Source organism: Mastigoproctus giganteus, chromosome 6 (genome assembly GCF_048544385.1).
Source record: "Mastigoproctus giganteus isolate SK-2022 chromosome 6, ASM4854438v1, whole genome shotgun sequence".
Taxonomy (NCBI): Eukaryota; Metazoa; Arthropoda; class Arachnida; order Uropygi; family Thelyphonidae; genus Mastigoproctus; species Mastigoproctus giganteus.
Window position 1 is genome coordinate 136,374,479 of NC_143580.1, and position 21,629 is coordinate 136,396,107.

The 21,629-nt window shown below is 37.8% G+C and overlaps 1 protein-coding gene across 2 annotated transcripts in view; it reads right to left on the reverse strand.

The window, feature by feature from the left end:
* LOC150084598 (neurexin 1-like) overlaps positions 1-21,629 on the reverse strand; it is a 264,465-nt gene that overhangs the window by 177,664 nt on the left and 65,172 nt on the right. For both annotated transcript variants that reach the window (XM_090376505.1, XM_090376506.1), the window contains exon 2: positions 4,665-5,614. In XM_090376505.1, the coding sequence (XP_090232631.1) occupies positions 4,665-5,397 (733 nt within the window). In that variant the 5' untranslated portion in view covers positions 5,398-5,614. The remainder of the gene's footprint in view (positions 1-4,664; positions 5,615-21,629) is intronic.

Here is a 21,629-nt window from a genome sequence, read left to right on the forward strand (position 1 = left end):
AAATGTAATAGAAAAAATAACCGAAACAGTAGAAAAAAAAAACGGTAAAAGAAAGATTTAAATTAACTTCTCCAACACTAAAATAGAATTTGATTTGAAATAAACGCTTAGCTAAATGTAATAGAAAAAATATCCGAAACAGTAATAATAAAAAAAAAAAAAAACAATAAAAGTGAGATACAAAGATAGCCGCTGACAATCCCTTGGCATCTTCTCCTGCATCCGCCAAAACCATTCATATTAGTCAGCCTTTCATTCAATAATGAATTCCATACAGCTGCTTGCTTTGGCGCTGCTGGGAAAAGTTGTCTCACCCTTTTCAGAGCAAAAGCACACACGCAACAGCTGCTGCGATCGCCTATGGTGATCACACCGGCTGTTGATAATCTGCGGACGCCTATCAAGATAAACCAACGAGCGCACACACACAAATCCATTGCTCTCTCTCTCTCTCTCTCTCAAGTAGAAAGCAGAACATTAAACAGTTATTATCTGTCTAAACCTCATCAGTGCTCATATCTGTAGGATTATTTCGAGTAAGCCTCATTATAGAATTGCTTGTAACCCCAACTTAATTTGCATATAATCTATATTCTGATTCAGCAAGATGGCTGTTACATTTAAAAATCGATGATCTGCCTGCAACAAAATTTGTTTCAAAGGTACCGGAATGATTACTTTGGAAAAAATTAACTATTTGTGTGATCTTTGAAAAACACTATATTCTTTCTGTGATTATTTGTCATTTTTTTTCTTTATTTATTCCGTTTAGTTTCACACAAATCCCTTAGGATTCATTCCATTCCAGGAAGATAATTGTAGCTAAGATTGCCGTAACGTCGAAAGCATGGAGTCCATTATTTTTATATGACCGGCGACGTTCTTCAGTATCATCATGGATCTCTTTCTGTAACAGCCTTATCCGTTTTTATTAAGGTTGGCGGAAAAGGGGGGGGGGGGAGGAACTAAACTTATAGATAATCGGCCAGTCTTTAATTTCGTATAGTATTCCGCAGTAAGCCATGCGATCTTGCAATCTATGAACTGGCAAGCTTCTTAAGACCTCAATACCTTTTGGATGCAATCTTTGCAGCCCCTCCAACATCCAATGGGTTTTAACGAATGCCACATTGTATAAGATTTCACAGAGGCACGCTTTCCATTTATTCACTCGAAAATCAAAATTTATTATGTGTTTTGTAAATCCGGAAACAGTTTTATAATCATGTTTCTGACTACATTGTAGTGTAAAAATTGCTTTTCTTACAAAAGTTCTAACATGTGAAATTTCTGTCTCATATATCATTGTCCAGAGCAAGAAACGATATTCACAGATTACTTTCCATGATTGCAAATACTTCTCTTTATCCCCTTAGTGAATAATGTGCTAACCAACAGGAATGTTAATTACAAAGTTTTTTTCTTTTTTACTGCTAAAATTAGACAATGAAATGGATTTTAACGAATACTGCAGAATATCGAGTTTTCACAGAACATTACTACCAAAGGTATTAACTACTGATGCTTGCACGCAACAACAAGGTACCTCTATATTTAACCCTTTAAGAATGTTCAAGAATGCACCCGCTCAAACTTCCGAATCTTCTCGTTATTATTTTAGTTATTTCTTGCCATGAAATAACTAAACCTTTGTAAACCATGTTTTTATGATTAACACAGAGGCATCTGATACTGATAATGGGCCGCATCACACCAGAATTATAAACAAGGAAACTATTAAAAAAAACTAATTTAACTCTGAAAACAGAACACAAGCACAAGAATTGTGTTGTGTTTTTATATTTATCAATTTATGTTAGGAGAACGATTCGACCGAAAACAGAATTCCTCTTAAATTATATAAAATACAAAAAATAATGAAACTCGTGTGCCATGCTATTTCCTTAAAGTTTATTTTCGACACTCAGCACATGCTCTGATCCTTTTTCCAATTCTTAAACAGGCAAGGAGACAGCTATGCTCTAATATCGAGATGTGCGATTTGTAATTCATTATTTGAGACCAATAGGATAAACGTGGTTGAAGTTTATTGTAGAGTATTGCTTCAGTATGGTGAAGCATAGGTGAGTCAACGACAAACAAACCTCGACAGACTTCGATCCTTGTTATCCTGGTATGTGTGGATAACAACCTCTCACCATTCTATTTCTGGGCTGGAAATAACTCAGAAGATTGAGTTTGAAGTTGCCCTACCTTCCACACTTCCAAAAATGGTGAAAATCCTTTCCTGTATTATACTCATTTCTACTTTGAAAAAAATATATATATACCGCAATGAAGAATACACTAAAATGCTGTATTTCCTTTTCTTATTGTGGTTGAAAAAACAGTATTACATAACTTTTGAGTTTTCATATTAATCAAGTTAACCCTTGGAACAATACAGGAATATAAAAATTTTTAGTTTAAATAAAAACTATATTGATTAATGGAAAGGCTTTTGAAGTGGACGAGGCAATAAGCTTAAAGAGAAATTTTTTATCCTATTATTACATTCTTCTTATAGACAAGTCAGAAATTTTACGTTATTTCGCCTTGACTATACCACCACGGATTTTATGAAGTTCAGTCCACTAAACAGAAAAGCAAATCAGCAAATGACTCTCTGATTGACTTTTTTGACAATTTGCAGTCACTGATGAACTCCATTCACAAATATGCCTCTTCTCTTGAACTTCAAAGTGACTAGCTTTCATTTAATTATTCTAGTCTATTATTATTTTTTTCCCTTCTTTAATTAATTTATTTATTATTTGTTTTACCGGTAACTTAATTTAATGCATACTTATCTTGTACATATGATTTTAACGTTTGAATCTATATCTATGGTTTATCTTTCTTGGATTTCTTATTATTGTTATCAGTTCTGTTCACTTCTCTGCTCTCAGATACACTGTTAATGGTTATTATTTGCATATGTCAAATTTCTTAATTACTGAGCATTATCGAGCTCTATTCGAACATTTCTGATCCAAAACGTACATAAAATTTGCGCATGCAGCTCATTCGTATATCTTTTAAACACGCCAAAGAGTCATTTTCTGAGAGTAGAAAAAAGTTTTAAAAAGTCTGCCATATCTATTTGACAATAACTTAACGAAACGTGTGATGTCCAGCGCACTCTTCTTCATAAATACTGCATATACTATTAACTCTGTGATCATCGAACGGTGTGACCAAGTTAAAGACTTGCGAATTGTGTTCTCCAGCAGAGCTAAATTTGATGCCCATGTCCTTAAAATCACCAGCAAAGCATTCAAAACACTGGGATTTATCAAATGGAACACCTACAAGTTCAAGAACTACAGATATCCTGTTATCCTATATAAAACCATTGTTCTACCAATAGTTGAATTCAACTCACCCATTTGGAATCCTCACACAAAGACTAATTAACAAAATTGAAGCGGTCCAAAAATATTTTGTCCGTTACCTTACGTTTCGTAACCCTCTATTTTTTCACTCAGTGTATTATGAATCGCTGTGTGACTACTTCCTCATCTGAGACCTATGTGCACTAGAAGAGTTATTACTGACATCACCCTTCTAGCCAAAGTAATCACCGGAACCTATGAAGAATCTGATATCCTTAGTAAAATCAACTTTCATTCTCCTTGTAGACAAGTCAGAAACCTTACGCTATTTAGCCTTGACTCTGCCACCAAGAACTTTATGAAGTTCAGTCCACTGAACAGAAAAGTAAATCAGCAAATGACTCTCTGATTGACTTTTTTGACAATTTCCAATCACTGATGAACTCCATTCACAAATATGCCTCTTCTCTTGAACTGCAAAGTGACTAGCTCTCATTTAATTATTCTAGTGTATTATTATTATTTTTCCTTCTTTAATTAATTCATTTATTATTTGTTTTACCAGTAACTTAATTTAATGCACACTTCTCTTGTACATATGATTTTAATGTTTGAATCTATATGTATGGTTTATCGTACTGTTGGATTTCTTATTATTGTTATCAACTCTATTCATTGCTCTGCTCTCAGATACACTGTTAATGATTACCTGTTGTGTACCTTGTTATTAATAAATAAATGAATAAATAAATAATATTCAGTATAGCTGAATAAAAAGAGGAGTGCGCACATATTTTATAATTTTCCATTTCCACTTCTACGTAACCCTAAAGCTCTACTTTTATGACACAAGAAAACTGTGCATTTTACTCAGTTTGAGAGAAAACTAAAACGGCTTAACTTTTAGTATATATAGATAGATTTCTGTTTAATTATACCCTTAAGGGATATTATTAAACAGAAATAATATCATGGATTGTACTTTATCAGCAATTAAGAAACATCACATTGAATGATACACTGTGAAACAAAGGGCAAGTGAATGATTATAACTGTTAAAAGTAGTAATAGATTTTTTTTCGAGTTACTAAAATCAATTTAGGACAGTACCTTTATTTATATGAGTCAAAAAAAAAAAAAAAAAAATATATATATATATATATATATATATATATCATTTAGTACCTAATATATGTACCAGCTGGGAATTCCCCCTATGTAGACATAACTGTTGGTGGAGTAGTTTCCAAAATGAAACTCTGGACCGCGAGATATCCGATTATTCATATTACCATTCTTTCCAATGAGAATGAATTAACGAAGACTTACCTTTCTCACAAAAACTACCATCGTAATCTGAGCTCCTGCAATCACACACAGCACCACTGTCTGTACTTATACAAGTCCCGCCATGCTGACAAGGATCGTGGTGAGTACATGCATCCAACTGATTAGAACGAACTCCTTTGAATTCGATCATCTCTTGCCTTCGTGGTGCACCTTCATCGCTGGAATAAACAACTGATCGAATTCCCCCTTTCAACCGAGGTTCGAAAAACACAGAAGGAAGAGCTAAATTTGTTAACTTTAGACTGTACCAGCTGGGAATTCCCCCTATGTAGACATAACTGTTGGTGGAGTAGTTTCCAAAATGAAACTCTGGACCGCGAGATATCCGACTCTGGCTGTCTTCGTCAACTCTCAAGATTGTCTCCTCAACGTTCCGTAAAATTTCTATTCGGTGCCAGTGTCCATCGTGTAGGTTCCTGCCAACCGTCATGATTGATGCGCCTCCGCCCAGGTTAAAGCGAAGCCTCAGAGCACCATCTACCAGTTTTAGTTCAAAGAAATCGAACGTGCCGCCATCATCGGTGTACAATATCAATCCGTTGGATTCCTCCGTCTGAAACTCAAATGAAAGCGATCCATTTAAGCCACAAAACCATTTTTTGAACTGAGCATACGATGTAGGGGATCCTTCTAAAACAAACGCTAATGTACACTGATGTATCAATAGGGATAGAAATAGTCCCCACCCCCATATCCAGCGTTCCTTTTCCATTTCTTACAAAAACCTAACGTCACTACATCTTTACACCCAGTTCTTTTGGTTTATTGATCACCAAGCGGATAACAACGTCCTTAAGAGTAAAAACAGTCTCCACTTCCAACATCAAGTTAAACACCTCTGCGATCGTTTTTCGAATTTAAGTTCACTGGCATCCAGCACATCCTTCTTCGTCACCCACTTCTTTAAAAAAGTGACACGGCACATTTTTCTGTAAATAAAGAAAAACAGTCAGAAAAGTGTATGAAATCCATAAAGAAAGTAATGTTATATATCTAAATGGCAATTTCACATAAAAAATTCTTCTTATTTTAATGTTCTCCACCGATTGCAATAATAATTCGAAGTTTACAAAGAGGGAGGAGATTACTGCAATTTAACACCTTGATTATAAGCAAGCGCAGCAACACTTCAACTTCCCATTACGACATCGCTTTTAACATTGTCTCCTGTTCAGGCAAAGCATCTGAACGGTCAGACATGTATTCAATGTAATAACAAAAAAAATGTTAACCCAATAAATACACTGTTCAGATTTCGAGCTTTCAGCGGACACTGTGCCGAAGTCCTAAAAGCATTCTAGATTAAGTAGCAATATACACTCAGTGATCACTGACTTGTGACCATCTCATCCGTAATGGACTATGCCACATTGTCGCAGTATAAAAACTGAACAGCTTCTTTATGCTAGAGCAGTGCTAATTTGCATCTGGTTGTTGTTGTGGGGTTTTAGGAGCATCGGCAACTAAGACCATGTTACTCCGTGTATATTGTCTGTAAATTTCGTATGTTCTGAGGTCGATTTTCTGTTTGCTGTACGAAAAACCCGAGTTTCTTGGAGAAAAAAATCATGCTACCTTCGCCTAAGACCGACTAACTCAGCCAAGTTGTGAAAAAGATCCATAAAAATTCCTCCTGTCATCGACGGGATTCGAATTCAGGTCTTTTTCCACCCGGTGTGGGGAGGACGGCGATCCTACCAACTGAGCGACTCATGAGGACCATCTGTTGTGCAAGTCAAAGTGATAATGTAGCAGTTAAGGGCCGTAGTAAATATATCACGGAGTTTTCAAAGGGCATGATTGTAAAAGCTCGTGCGGCGGGTGCTTCCATATCGGAAACTGCACATATTGTTGGTTGCTCAAGCCCTACTTTGGTTAAGGTGCACAAAGAATGGTATCGAACGGGTCAACCCACCTCCGCCGACATAACTGTAAAGGATTGCACAAGGTGTACATTCGTGATAAGCAAAGGGTGCAGCGCGATGTATGGGCTCAACGGCAGACCACTATTCCACATCAGACGACACAAAAGACATCCTCTCTTCACCGCTGATCATCATCGATGGCGAATGCTGTGGTGTCAACAACACACCTCTTGGACACTAGAAGACTAGAAACTAGCATGCTCGTCAGTTGACTCCAAATACCTGGTGCAACACGCCGACAAATGCCTTTGTGTGTGTGGCGGGAGCAACACGAGTCCATGGACCCATCGTGGTTGTTTAACATGGGGCATGTTTTGCTGGCAAGCACTAGGACCCCTGGTGCACATGGACCAACGTTTCACTGCTGAGGTTTATTTTATTTTTATTTATTAGAGAAGACGGTCCCAGCCAGCTTTCCTGGCAACCTCACCATCTATTGCAATACTGTGCAGGTAATTTCTATTATAACATATATTACTACTAGTTGGTTATCGGCAGCTCAAGAGATCATGTGCACTCTGCCGTTTTGCATTTTTTTCCTGGACAGCAAAAAATCTTCCAAGATGGTAATGCACAGTATTATCGGGCCCGTGCTGTACACAAAAGCGGTTCGAGAAACAGAGTGAATATATCATTCATCTTGATTGGCTTCCAAATTCACCTGACCTCACTCCAATTGAACGCCTGTGGGATGTTCTGGAACGAAAAGTGAGGCGTATAGACAAGTAAACACATCTATTCTGATACTGTGGAGATACTGTGCTGCAGATCGCTACGGACGCCATCAGACATCTAGTGGAATCAATTCCTAGGCGAATAGCGGCTGTTACCCGTGTGAACGTTGCCTCAACACGGTATTAGGTAAGCGGTCATAATTCAGTGATCACGCAGTTTAAGTCGAACCTTACATTGACACCAACCTGTGTTGTGTGTCAGTACTGTGCGGTGATCACGTATCATAATGCTTATGACTACTCTGTTCGTGCACAGCGTCTGTGGCCAATAATTATTAGGAGTTCGTGAGTTAGAAATAGAGCAGGTGTCCAGGGATGTCCGCGCCAGAAGATAACACTAAAAGGCATCCTGTCATTGTGATTTAAGCATTAGAAGAAAAAAGAAATGTAAGCGGGATGTTATAGGTTTATATCAAATCCTTATAAAATAAAAAAGAAGAAAAGTTTGGCCGGTCGTTGCGAGTTCAAGTAGCTCTAAAACTGGGACACCTCTAACGTGGACCACAAAAACACTCTCAGAGAGAACATAACCGTTCGTCAGTGTGACGCACTTTTTTGTTGTTGTTCCAGTGCGGTACTTTACTGTTCTGTAAAGAAATATTTGTGTTGAGAAATATTTATTGCCAACAGTGCCTAATAATTGGGATTAAACTGAAATTCTAATTTACTAACCGTTTTACTGGACATCGTTAGACTAAACCGTTCGGTCTTTTCGCCATTCTTGTCACGATATGACGTTGAGTAATAGTTTTAGCTAGTTTACGTAAATTATTTAAGTATTAGTTTTCTATACAAAAAATCTTGATAACTGTATTACCATATAAAAATATTTATCAACTATTAATTTCATAATATATATAAAAATGTATTGTTCTTATGCCTGTACTGTCAATGGTTAATCCTGTTATGTGGGCGATGAATAAACAAACAGCCAGCACAAGAGATATTGCATAGCACATTATCCTGCTGAAAAATGGGTATATTAAAGAATTTCGTTGGGGACACGGAATTGTCAAAACGTTAAAGTTAGAATCGGCAGACCCATAGACCCACAACCCCACCTTTTCTGAAATTCATTGTTGGCACAATGCGCTCCGGCAGCAGATATTCTCCAGACATCCTCGACACTCAAAACCTGGCCACCTGATCAGTATAGCGTGATTCGTCACTCTACAGAACCGATTTCCATTTCCCTGTGGACCAGTTAGTGTTCGTAGTACCATGTAAGGCAACACCGCTGATTGTGGAGGGTGACGTTTGTCTTATGTGTCACCGCTCTCTCAAGCAAACAGAAGCTGTGGAGCTCCAGAGCCTCGATTTTCTTGGGAGAACGGTGCTGAAGCCTTAAACTTCTACAAGAATTTCTGACGAGATTGTTGCCACGCCCTTCGAGTACACTTTGATCATGTTGAGTAAGCTTCCGTCGTCTTTCTGCGCGTCTCTAAACGATAGTGGTACAGTCATGCTTCCATTTCATGATAACATCACCGAAGGTCCATTTTGGAAGAATGGAGATATAGAACGAATGGAGAAGCCGGAAATGCGACATACAATAATAACATCTCCTCTGGAAATGAGTCAACTCTGCCATGACGAGAACAACTGATCTTTATGGCTCATACGTCTTCTTTTATACCGGTCTGAGTCAATTATTTATCCGAGAAGGTAGTAGCGAAGTAGGCTAAAAGTAGGTAGACATGAAAAGACTTACTGGACGCAACCGCATGATTTTATATGGTTGTTAAAAAACAGAGTGTTCACCCTTTTTATAGACATGCTGCTTTTAGTAGCAATCATTTTGTTTAGATGTTCGATCCAAATAAAAACATCTCTGTAAGAGTATTTTAGGATGTCTCTCAACACATGTAATGCGAATTCATGATCTCATAAGCCCACTTTCTCAGAATATGCATATAGTTGTGCATACGTTTAATACGACTGCCATCACTGCATTTACGCACTCTACTCATTGGAAACTTGTGTGGAATTATAGCTCAAGGCTAAATATCTCTGACTCATGTTCATGATTTGATCATATATTGCCAGTGCTACTGATCTTGATATTCATTTTTAACCTACTTTCTATAAATGAAGGATGATTTTATCAGATATCATGTCTGTCTGACCAACTTCCGCATATTCAATAACATCTGTGTTCACAATTAAAATTTAAACTAAAATTATATTACATATCAGAATGGAGGCGTGTTCTATAATGACGTAGGATGGGAGTATTTATGTTTTCATTCATAATCTAGAAACAAGAGGGCCACCAATGAAATGAGAAGAGTTGCCCCTTTAGAACCCATCTACGAATATTTACAAACCGATCTATATCAATTTGTATCGAATTTCTAAACGGGTAGTGGGGACTGATAGTTCTGTAGTACGATTCAAATCAAATTTACAGCCGATTAGACCAATGTTACTCTATTTGATATTTTTAATATTGAAACAAAACTGAAAAAAAAAAAGATGCTGCTGTCCGCTATGCTGAAACAAGCGGAAAATAAATTACATTATTACTATTTAGAATTTGTTTAATTAGGATAATTCACTTTCAGAATCGGCCAGAGACAAGAAAATGGAATGCGGCAAACCCTGTAGTTGCATAAACATATTTTTCCGTAAAATCTCGGTGTGGAATGCGTGCAGTTATAAATATATTCAACTTTATAACTGGAAAAATATACGATTAAGGAATTAGAACATACCTTTCACATTAATTATGAATCTAGACCAAACTCACAACTTAAAATTCTTCACCAGATCTCCCAGACGACAGGATGGATGGGTGTACAAGTGTTCAAGCAGTGTGTGCTCTAACGTGCAGAGATTTTATGCTCTGAAGAGAAAGCGGGCAGTAGAGATATTCCACCCACACCGAATTCAACAGAAGTTTATAAATGTGCATTGTTCGACAAAATTAACACGAGAAACTGTTTTTCATGAATATTTTATTGTGAAAAGTGTCGCCGAAGGCGAATATTTGATATAAATGGAATCCTGGCATGCAAATTTCGAGTATCGCATAGAAATCGACCTACCACCTTACAGGGCTGAACAGTATGCGAATTATTTAGAAAATTCTTCGAGATGGTGGATGACTTGAAGTTAGGCAGCCGCAGCAGGAGGTGGCACGTTGGCTTAATGTGTGTCGTCTCAGCACTATGAAAGTAGTTTTAGGAGACAGGAAACATTACAAGAGGAGCTGGCCAAGGTCGTCGATTGCTACGTCAACCAGAGCAAACCGCTATCTGGCTCTAACAGCAAGACGGAACCCTGTGATGTTTTGTCATCAACCGGACTCTGATAAGGAGGCTCAGTTCAAGTGGACTCTATGCATGGAAACAAGTGGTTTGTATCTCATTAACCACAAACCACCGCAGAGCTCGTCGAAACTGGTTGTCATGAACATGTGACTTGGAGCCCTGACAAATGGGGTACAGTTTTGTTCTCTCATGAGTCCTGTTTTAGCCTACAAACAGATTCTAGATGTTATTTCATCTGGGGACAACGACAAATGCGGTTACATCCCTCGAACATTAGAGAAAGGGACACTACCGGTGGAGGCGGTGTTCTCGTGGAGGGGGCCGGATTAATGATGAACGGCCGCACCCCTCTTTATGTTTTTGATAGCGGTACCGTAAATGTGCAGAGGTACCGAGAACACCAAATGTATTCGAGAATAAAAACGAAAAGTCAAAAGATTATCCGCTCAGATAAAATCAAAAGAATAATCCCCGGAGGCCTGTGATGGAAATTCATTACTGACGGTAAAAACAAATGAACTCCACCTTAGATAATTAGCAAGCCTGTCGAAGACAAACTGCAAAGTATATAATTAAATACGTACGAGTGAGAAGCACTTGTAAAAGAAAATCAGTAATATGTATTAGTGGAATACACAATATATGAAGTGGGTCGATTCCAAAGAGATAGATTGATTAGATAAGTAGAATACGTAGACAAAAGAAGATCAATAGTACAGGGAGGCGGTGGGGAGTCTTACGCAGACCTTCTGGAGTCTGCTTTCTTTTGTGAAGATCGGAAAAAAATGGTTCCCAAGTATAATATCACTGTGTGTGTGTGTGTGTGTGTGTGGTATCCCATAGATTTATCCAACAACCATATGAAGAGATGATGTAAAGTTTCATTTTATTTCACTTACTCTACAGTGAAAAATAGAAAAAAGCAACAGAAATAGAAATAAAAATGATTCACACAGTGTACCAGTTCTAATCTTTCTTCCCTTGGCCACAGATTTCTTCAGCAAGGTGTCTTTTGAAAGTTACCTTGGATATAATCTATGCTGATTAGAAAATATATTCTTTTAAATTGTCATAAACAGGTGAGTTATTGCACAATGTACCGAAGTGTACTTGCAAGGAAGCATTTCTACCACGTTCGGTATTCTGCAAAGAACCTATCTCAGAACTTATTCATGACCATTAATTACGCACAGAGTTGCATATCAAATTCTTTTACATGACATAATTAAATTCGCGTCGCTTTTGTTACAGAAACTTACTTTTACTAGACTTCACATTCTCTTTGAAATTAAAATTTAACGATTTTCACTCTGCTTTCATTTACCTTAATACAATGTACTAGTAGTTTAAGAATATGATTACAATTTGGTACTCTCAGTAGATTATGGTCCGACAGCTATCAGATACACAGGCTGATCATTTAATTCGCGGAAGCAGCAACCACCATACAACCACTGAAATTCTGAAGAACTTCAGCAGATGGAAGAAGAGTGTATGTCCGAGAACACACTGACACAGTTACAAGCTCTGCCATCTTATCTGGTAGTATTTCAGTCTTAAGTTACGTGCTGTTAATGTGGACCGCTTTGTGAGCTGCATAAATGAAGATTTCAAGACTGAGCAACGTTTTGCTATTAGCTATTGTGTTCAACTTGGTATGAGGTCTACAAAAACTGTGAGAGAAATGCCAGTAGTTTAGGGCCTTCTTTAATGTGCCTGTGGCGCATTACAGAGGGTCGAGAATTTGTAGCCACAACGATCACTCTCAAAGACTTATCAAGAAATGGCTTAAGGGAGGGCTTCTACGAGTTGGTTCATTGATGGAGCAAGTGTGTACACTTTGAAGGAGATTATTTCGAAAAGGGGAGAACACCGGCAGACCTCAGCCACGAAAATTAAAATAAGTCCATTCTGCGAATTAAATTATTCACATGTATACGAATCAACAGTAAATTTCGCGAATACCTGCTACTCAAATTCATTATTGTGAACTAACTACAGCAATGCGGTAGTTGAATTGCCAGTCATCAAGGAACTGAGGAAATCATTTAAAGTACAGAAAATCCCTGTGAGATAGCCAACTCGTGGAAGTAGGCACACATTAGAAATAAATTATAAAAATGAAAGTTAATTTCACTTGGTTCGCTTTCCTCTTTAGCCTATATACTATAATCATCTTCAAAAGTTAAAGAAATAACATTTTCACCGTTTTCACATTTTATATGTAAAACTGTAGAAACGTATATACATAACATTAGCATGAAGCACTCGCGACATGCATATGTCACGGTCCCTTCTAGAAATAAACTAATGGCAGTTTCACTTTTATTTCTGCTAATTAGATAGAACGTATTGGATAGCTTTTCTTTTACAGAATGTACAATATGGCAAGGATATACCGTCTGGATGATGGCATGATAGCCTAATAGCCAGCGTATAAGTACAGAGTTAGTTACGTTGCGTGGAATTCAAGTAATATCACAAAATATGTTAACATTATTATGCTCCCTATCTTGTAAACTTTGCTGACCCTCGGTGGCCGTTCAGGACTGTTTAAACACAAAATTAAAAATTTGATTGTTAACAACGGAGAGCTGTTGGGAGATGGGTCAGGTCGACCACACGTGGGTATTTGAAAATGTCATCTCATGGCCACGAAAATAATTCCCGGATTCAGGAATGTGTAACCAAAAGACAGATGAAAGCTCGTCTGTGGGAAGAAAAACATCGAAAGGTGACCAATGTCGGACTTAATCGTCAAACACAACAGAAAAATGTCTACACGTTAACTTGAAGATCACATCTGCATGAATCATACAGCATTCGCATTATGCTAAGAGACCTTCAATTTCAGTTCTCACACAATTCCACAAGGCAGTCCATTTATCATGAAGTATAAAGTAACGTAAATGGGACATTTGGCCATGTCGCCGTGATGAGAATTATTGTTTCTAGTACTTGTACCGTACTTAGCAGCAATAAAAGAAGTTTATTATTTAACAATGGAGTCCAGTTCTGTTGTCTGATGCATCAAGATTCAACCTAAAACAGTGATTTTCGACAGTATTATATCTGAATAAAAAATGATGCACAGCATCATCGTTAATGGGCGCATGCTCCTCCTCCCTATGTCTTCGAAGACCGAGATTTGGCTCCTCGACTTCCTTTTTATGGACAAAATGTACTTTTCCATATGGACCAGTTGGATGATGAGTTTCTAGAAAGCGAAGAAAGCCAAACATCTTCGATGTCGGGTTATCCGAGCAAACAGCTTATACATCCATAGTATATGTTTGTCTGTAAACTGTGTGTGTTCTTTGGTCAGTGTATCTGTTTGCTGGACGTGAAAACTTAAAAAACTAATTTCAAACTGTGAAATTTTCAAAAGTCACAGTTTGAAAAATTCCCAAAAAGATTCTTCGTGTCACTGACAGTATTCAAACAGAGGCTTCTTCCACCCGGTATGGGCGGGCAGTAATTATAACCACTGTGCTGACCGAAAGAGCGGCTTGTGGAAAGCGAATACATCCAGATAACAGGCTGGTTTACCAGAATCTCAACACTACAGAATGGGACTAGAATGCGAAATGCAAGTTGCCGTCTCTCCCCCAAAGGTCCGCGAGTTAAAATTTGCCCTCAAAGGGGAATAGAACTTTCGCATACATATCTCCCGAAGAGCCATGTTGGGGGCGTCAGGGTTCGGTGCGAAGAAGAATTGTACACAATTAAATGGTAATAGCACTCGCTAATTCATTTTTATATGACGCTTTTTTCGGTAAATTTGTATGATTTTCATGAATTTATTATTCTTTTATGACATGTATTTTGTTGTATTTTTGGTGGGTTTTATAAGTTATTCATGCCAGATGTTTGCACAAAATATCATTGAAATCTTTACTTCCTTAACGTTTGAACATGAGTATATGCACAATACAAAAGGTACAACAGATAAAGTGAATTATATTGTTATATTATATATTACGCTCAAAAATACCACAAATAATCAGAATGAAGAATTCATTACACTGAATTGTATGAACATAAGGAAGGTAAAAGTAAACTGAAATTAATAACATATGATTTATTTATTTTTTTTATTATTTAATCACCTTCACCATAGGTCACTTAGGCCGCAAGTTCTTGTGGCTTAAGTGACCTTTGGTGACGGTGATATTTCAAAAACAGCTGTCACTGAAGAAGTGGTACGCAAATACCACGAAACGTTTAATCTATAATGTACATATTTCCAAACCGAAAATAAACATAATTAAACCAACATATGTTTGGTGCTTCATTATTTTAAAATAATACAGTTTAATTACTTATCATGCTGCTCAAAGCATATCTAAGAGAGAGATACACTTTTTATTTAAAAAAAAACAGTGTTCATGTCATAAATAAAATGATAACAGAAGAGAAAATGGAATTTATTAAAAAATTGAAGTGGTGATGTAAAAAAAAAAAAAAAAAAAAAGTATAAAAACTGTAAAATAAGATGTAAAATCTAATCATTTGCATTAAATTGTTCCATTATATATTATATATGTACACAGTTTAAAAACACTTCTCGATAAAATTAACAGAATAAAATGTTTTTCATGAATATTTTAATGTGAACAGTGTCGCCGCGAATATTTGATATAATGGGCATCCTGGTATGCAAATTCCGAGTATCCAATAGAAATCGATCTACCACCTTACATTGTCATACATTATGCTAATTATTCATGCTATAAAAACACGGTTGCGACCACATCATTTCATTCCAGTTTTTTTGGCTTGCTCAGTGTGATTAGACATAACTCCAGAATGGCAAGTCATCGTCGTTTAGATCATTCTTTGAAATTGTTGTTGTTATTTGGTTTTTAGGAGCATTAGCAATAAGGCCATATTGCTCGGTGAATATGCGGTGGTCATTCCCTGACCTTTCCGCATCCTCCGTATTTGGTGGTCACGGACTCGAACTCCGGTCTGATCAAGAAGCGTGTGCTACGCACTGCTGCTCCTGCCCACCTGGCTACGGAGGCGCCATTCTTTGAGATAGAAGGGCACTGAACGACTTCAAGCGTAGGCGGAGGTGTCACTTTGGCTTAATGTGTCACGCAGTGTCGTCTCGGCAGTATGGAAGCAGTGTTAGGAGACAGGGACCATTACAAGAAGAGCTGGCGAAGGTCGTCCGAGAGCAACGTCAATCACAACAGACCTCTCCAACAGGAAGAAGGAACCCTACGATGTTCTGTCATCAACTGTCTCTTGAGGTTGCTGCGGCCACAGGTGAAAATATTTCCAACCGGACTGTGTTATGAAAGCCCAATTCAAGTGGACTCTATGCAATAAAGTCAGTGGTTTGTATCCCATTAATCACAAACCACTGCAGAGCTCGTCGAAACCGGCGCCCTGACAAATGGGGTACAGTTCCGTTCTTTGATGAGTCCATTTTAGCCTACAAACAAATTCTAGACGTTATTTCACCTGGAGTCAACAAGGAATGCGGTACACTCCCTCCAACGTCAGAGAAAGGCGGTGAGTCGGTGTTCTCTTGTGGGGCGGAATAATGATCAACAGCCGCACCTCCCACCTTCTTGTTTTACATACGGGTACGGTAACTGTACAGAGGTACCGAGAGCAGATTCTCGAATCCGATGTGAGACTTTTTAGGGGTACGATTAGTCCAGATTTTCTTTTCATGGAAGAGAACTCCACTTCATATATAGCTCACGTGGTGGAGCAATATCTTATCTTGAAACTGAAATTATCCAATGACTGTCGTAGTCAGTACATTTACCAGACTTAAATCTGATCGAACATGTGTGCGACGCCTTTGGATGTCGCATTACACCCCGACTGCCAACTTCTCGGTGGCTTGGTGAGTTAAGATCTGCGAGGTGGAAGAATGGGATTTGTTGCCACAGAATTTTATACACACACTTGAATCGGGCCTGGTTTACCGCTTTCAAGCCTGTTTAGCAGTTACAGGATATCATACGCCGTACTGATGTCATGTGACCATATTTTCGAGCATCTTGTATCGACTTCTGTAATGTGACCGTTTTGGTAATTCTTATACAACCCCTGTAAATGTCCCTTATACCTGTCCGAAGTATCTCAATATGTTCTCCTTTCATCGTTATTCAATGGTACACCACCATTCCAAATTTTGTCCCTTCATTCATTGCAGCTGCACGAGTTACACCGTGTTCTGTGTCCTGTTAATTTTGTCGAGCAGTATAGATTTAGAAATTGTGTGAAAGGCATAAGTGACACAAGAGCCATGTTAATCAGAGAAAAACTGCGAGTTTGTTAATGTTTAATCACATGATTAAATAAATTATATTAAGAATAACAATTAAATGATGTAAGTTTATAACGAGACGCCCAATTACTGAACTTGCTTCCCCACCTCACTTATCACAACGTTTCAATTCCTCATTGGGAACTGTTTTCAAATCTAGAACGTTAGAGTGTGATTGATGGTTTCGGGAACTGAAAATGATTCCCAAAGAGGAATCAAAGTGTTGTCATAAGTGGGACAGAAAGTTAAGCAGTTGAGCGCCTCGTCATGAACTTGAATTATTAAATTATGTTACTCTTAATGAAAATTATGCGACGATAAGATTAAACTCACCACTTTGTTCTAATTCACACTGCGCTTCATATATATTTAGATTAATGACAGGCTATATAAAATTCATGATATTCCACAACATATATCAGAAATATTTTTCGATAACTGTCGTTAAAGGATGAACTACATCACTTGAATAAGACCTCATTTGTATGCCCGATGTTTTTGAACTTTTACTTTGCAGTAGAGAATTAGGTTGGTAAACACAACGATTCTAATAAATCTATAGGACATCAGTGTCCTGTTAATAATTGTTTTCCGATAACAATAGAAGATAATGTGCTCAGACTTCGAAATATATTTCTGCTTATTGATTTTAGATATGCACTCAAACTGTAGAATGTGTAAGGTATTATTGGTGCAACCAGAAACGAATTCTGTGTTCAATATCTAATTTACAAACATAGGCTTAACTCTTTCCTTTTATTTCTCGCATAAAAACAGCAGATCTCGATTTCTCCCACATACATAAATTCATAGTCAATATACCGAAGGTTAAAGGAAGTGTTTTTGATGTGAGAAATTTTTAAAATTATTCAATTATCATTAAAATAAAAACTACCGTTTATTTTATCCTGTTCGATATCTACTAGCAGCGTTCTCAAGAGATACCGAAAAGAGAAGTGAATCGCGTTAAGTATTTAGAAAGGAATTCGTTACAAATGTTAAACTGAAACAGTTTCACAATAAACTCGAGTCACGTGATGGAGACAGAATTCCGTTTACCTTGACTGTTAGTGTTAAATTTATATAATGCCAATTCTCCTTACACTATAATATCGGAAAGTCCGTTAATACTTAATCTCTGTGAAAATTAAACGCCTTTAAATTTCCTTACGTGATTAACTTTTATCTGTATGTTAAGTTAATTAGAAATGATATATTCACTATTACCAGCGCACCAAAGCAACACAGATCGAAAACCACAAGAGATGTTAAATTACAGATTCATACCCCGAGTTACAACATTCCACTGACAACAATCGTGCACGCGTACAAAGCTTCATTGAATTCGCGCTATACTAAGGAAAGCCAGATATGACTGATTGGGACATCATCCATCGTCACGTTCCTTCAACCAATAAGACTGATTTCGCAAAATAATGTTATTGATAACGTCCGTACTAAGAATTCATTGTACTGCACCTTTGTTGAAAGTTCCACTAGTCTTTCTTTCTTTATTAACAAAACAACAAGCGGCCCATAGCCAGAAACCGGCAAATCCGCTATATACATACATACATATTATATACAATGATATACATAGAATCACGTTAATTACAATGTCATAAGTGTAACATATCCATACAGCAAATCACATCACGCAACTAATCAGAAGTATAAATTGTGGCACAAGGAACTACAAGACAGCAGTCTTCTCCTGTCCTAGGAAGGATGAAATCCCACTCACTGGAGGTAGTGCTATAACAGTGGGTGCAAGCTAATCCCGTACCCACAGTTGCCCAAACTGGGATACCAGCTAAGAAAAAAGAGAGATGGCAGATGATATCAGTTTTACGAGACATCGATAGATATTGCAGGTGTTGGATTGCTTCCTTGTTGTTGAGATGATGACAGACTCGAGAACAGTTGCTTTCTTTTAGTGAAAACAGCAGAGGAGAACCGTTGTTGCTGAAATTCTCAATCGCTGAGAACGATTGAGAATTTCAGTCAGTGCCACTTCATTTCCTTCAGAAAAGTTTCTAACAGCAGTTTGCAGTGTAGATCTGTCGTCGTGGTACAGGTTGCAGCGATACAAAATGTGCATCCAGGTTTCCTCAGCACCACACAAGCAAAGATTGGTGTCAGACAAGCCAAATTGAAATAGTTTGGAGTTGATGGAGCCGTGCCCAGTAAGTATATATGATGTTAAGCTGGGAGAAAACCATTGGCGGACGTTCTTGTTGAGAGGGAAGGTAACTGCAGGAACAAAAGAGCGGGTGACTTGACCAATAGTACTGGAATCCTATCGTGATTGCCACACACTGATAAGTTCATTCCAGATTCTCCGTTTCTCGTTTTTGATGTTAGCAGTTAGGTTGCATGAAATGCCGAGAATCTCGCCAGGAACGCTTAAGACGATAGCATAGTCCTTTGAAGATGACATGCAATTCTAGTGGTATTCCAGCAAGGATCTGCAGAGCAGCAGAAAACAGTGTCCTGCAGGCCCCGAGCATGGCAAGCAGCATAATCCGCTGAATGGAGATGAGCTTGGAACGGAGTTTAACAGCTCTATGGAACCAGACTCCCGAAGCATATGTTGTTATTGGTACTAATACTGCTGTATAAAATAGTAAGAGAATCTTCGTATTTAGTCCCCAGTCCGATTTGGAAATGCGAATAATTGCTGCAATGAACTTCTTAATCTTCGAGGCGAGGCGATTAATATGAGAGGAGAAGGTTAACCTGTCATCTAAAATTACACCAAGGGGTTTTAATTCAGGTACAAAAGGGATTTGCTTACCGTCTATCTTTATATTAGGAGGTCTTCTGTAATCTAACTTGCTCTTAAAAACCATCAGTTTTGTTTTTGTGGCAGATATTCGCAGTTTATTTATACTTGACCACTTGATTAGCTCAGAAAGAGTTATATTGGTTGATTGTTCTAGTTGAAGACGCGATCGACCTGGAATTAGAAGAACCAAATCATCGGTGTAGGCGAAGGCAGAGATATTGTCATGTTTTGTGTGAGCTAGCTGTCCAAAACTATGTTCCAGAAGAGGGGTCACAGAACTGATCCCTGGGGGAATCCTCTTGAGATACTCCTTGAGAGAGACCGCTGTTTCGAGATTACTTGGATGAGTCTATTTTGGAAGTAGCTTCTAATAACTTGGAATAGTTGCTGAGAGCACTTGGCTTTAGTAAGCAATTGACAGCGATCTCCCATCAGAGGGAATCGAAAGCTCCCTCGAAGTTAATGAATATGGCCAGTTCATATTTAGCCCTAGAAGCTGATATATGGTTAACTAAAGAGACCAAGGTGTCCTCACAGGATTTTCCTTTCTTGAAGCCAAATTGGGATGGAGACATTAAATTTTGACCTTCAGTTAAATCTGTTATTCTGTGTACTAACAATCTTTCAAATAGTTTGCCAAGGTTTGCCAAAAGAGCGATGGGTCTGTATGCTTTGGGATCAGATTTATTTTTGTCAGGTTTGTGAATAATTTTGATTCTACATTCCAGAGATTAGGAAAAATCCCTTCAGTAAGACATTTGTTGTACCTAGAAGTATTTCTGGAAAGATTTCAGCAAATTTGAGAATTACAGCATTTTACACAAGATCTAACTCGGCTTTAGCTCGGGAAGAGTGAAAGATCGGTTTCACGTGAGGAATGGTAGGTTCTGTTGCTATTCCTAATAGATATTTGTTGTGAAGTTTCTGTGGTGAGATCGTCTAGGGGAAGCAAGCGATACAGGATGGTATTAACTGAATCATTCCAGTTAGTGGTTTCTGTGTTGTACACTTCATGAGAGTTTTTGATAATTTTATATAACAGACCCCAGAGATCAGAATTTCTTGTGGAGTGAACTAAGTATTTCCCAGAGGTAAGTTTTTGTTTCGCAATTGTATTTACATATTCTTTCTGCTGGCCTTTATAGATATTTTTTAGTCTGGTGACTTCTGGTTCAGGCCAGGACCTTCTCCGTTGAAAGTCTCTCCGCGTGCTTTGTGTACTTTTTTTTTCGTAGAGTGGAAAGTTCATTTCTGCTAATTTTCTTCTTAGCGAAACGTTCTGTAGCACCGAGTAAGGCAGCCTGTACATAGAATGCATATTCTGAGGCATTGAACTGGTTAAAAAGAGTGGTGAGTGTCAACGTTTAAATTCTGGTGAATTGAAGATATAAATGGCCTTTATTTATGTCTTCAATTCACCGGGACTGAAACATTTCAGTCACCACAGCGACTGAAATATGTTAAGGGCTTTAGCCTCAGGCTGCGAGAGATTTAGACAACGTACAAGTTAGTGCAAACGCATTATGTTAGTGTACGCAGCTAAACTCTGAATTAGCAAAAATATGCAAAAGCGACATCGTTTAAGTTATATCACATATTGTGAATCTTCACAACGAGTTGCCATGATATTGCACTACTTCGAATAAGTAATGCTTCACCAAAGGAGAAGACTGTTGTTACCAAATAGCCCTGAAACAGTGCCGTCTGGGTATTCTCAATGGTATCCGCTGAGAATAAGTAACAACAGTCTTCTCCTTTGGTGAAGCATTACTTATTCGAAGTAGTGCAATATCATGGCAACTCGTTGTGAAGATTCACAATATGTGATATAACTTAAACGATGTCGCTTTTGCATATTTTTGCTAATTCAGAGTTTAACTGTCTACTAATATGATGCGTTTTCACTAACTTGTACGACCACACTGATTGAAAA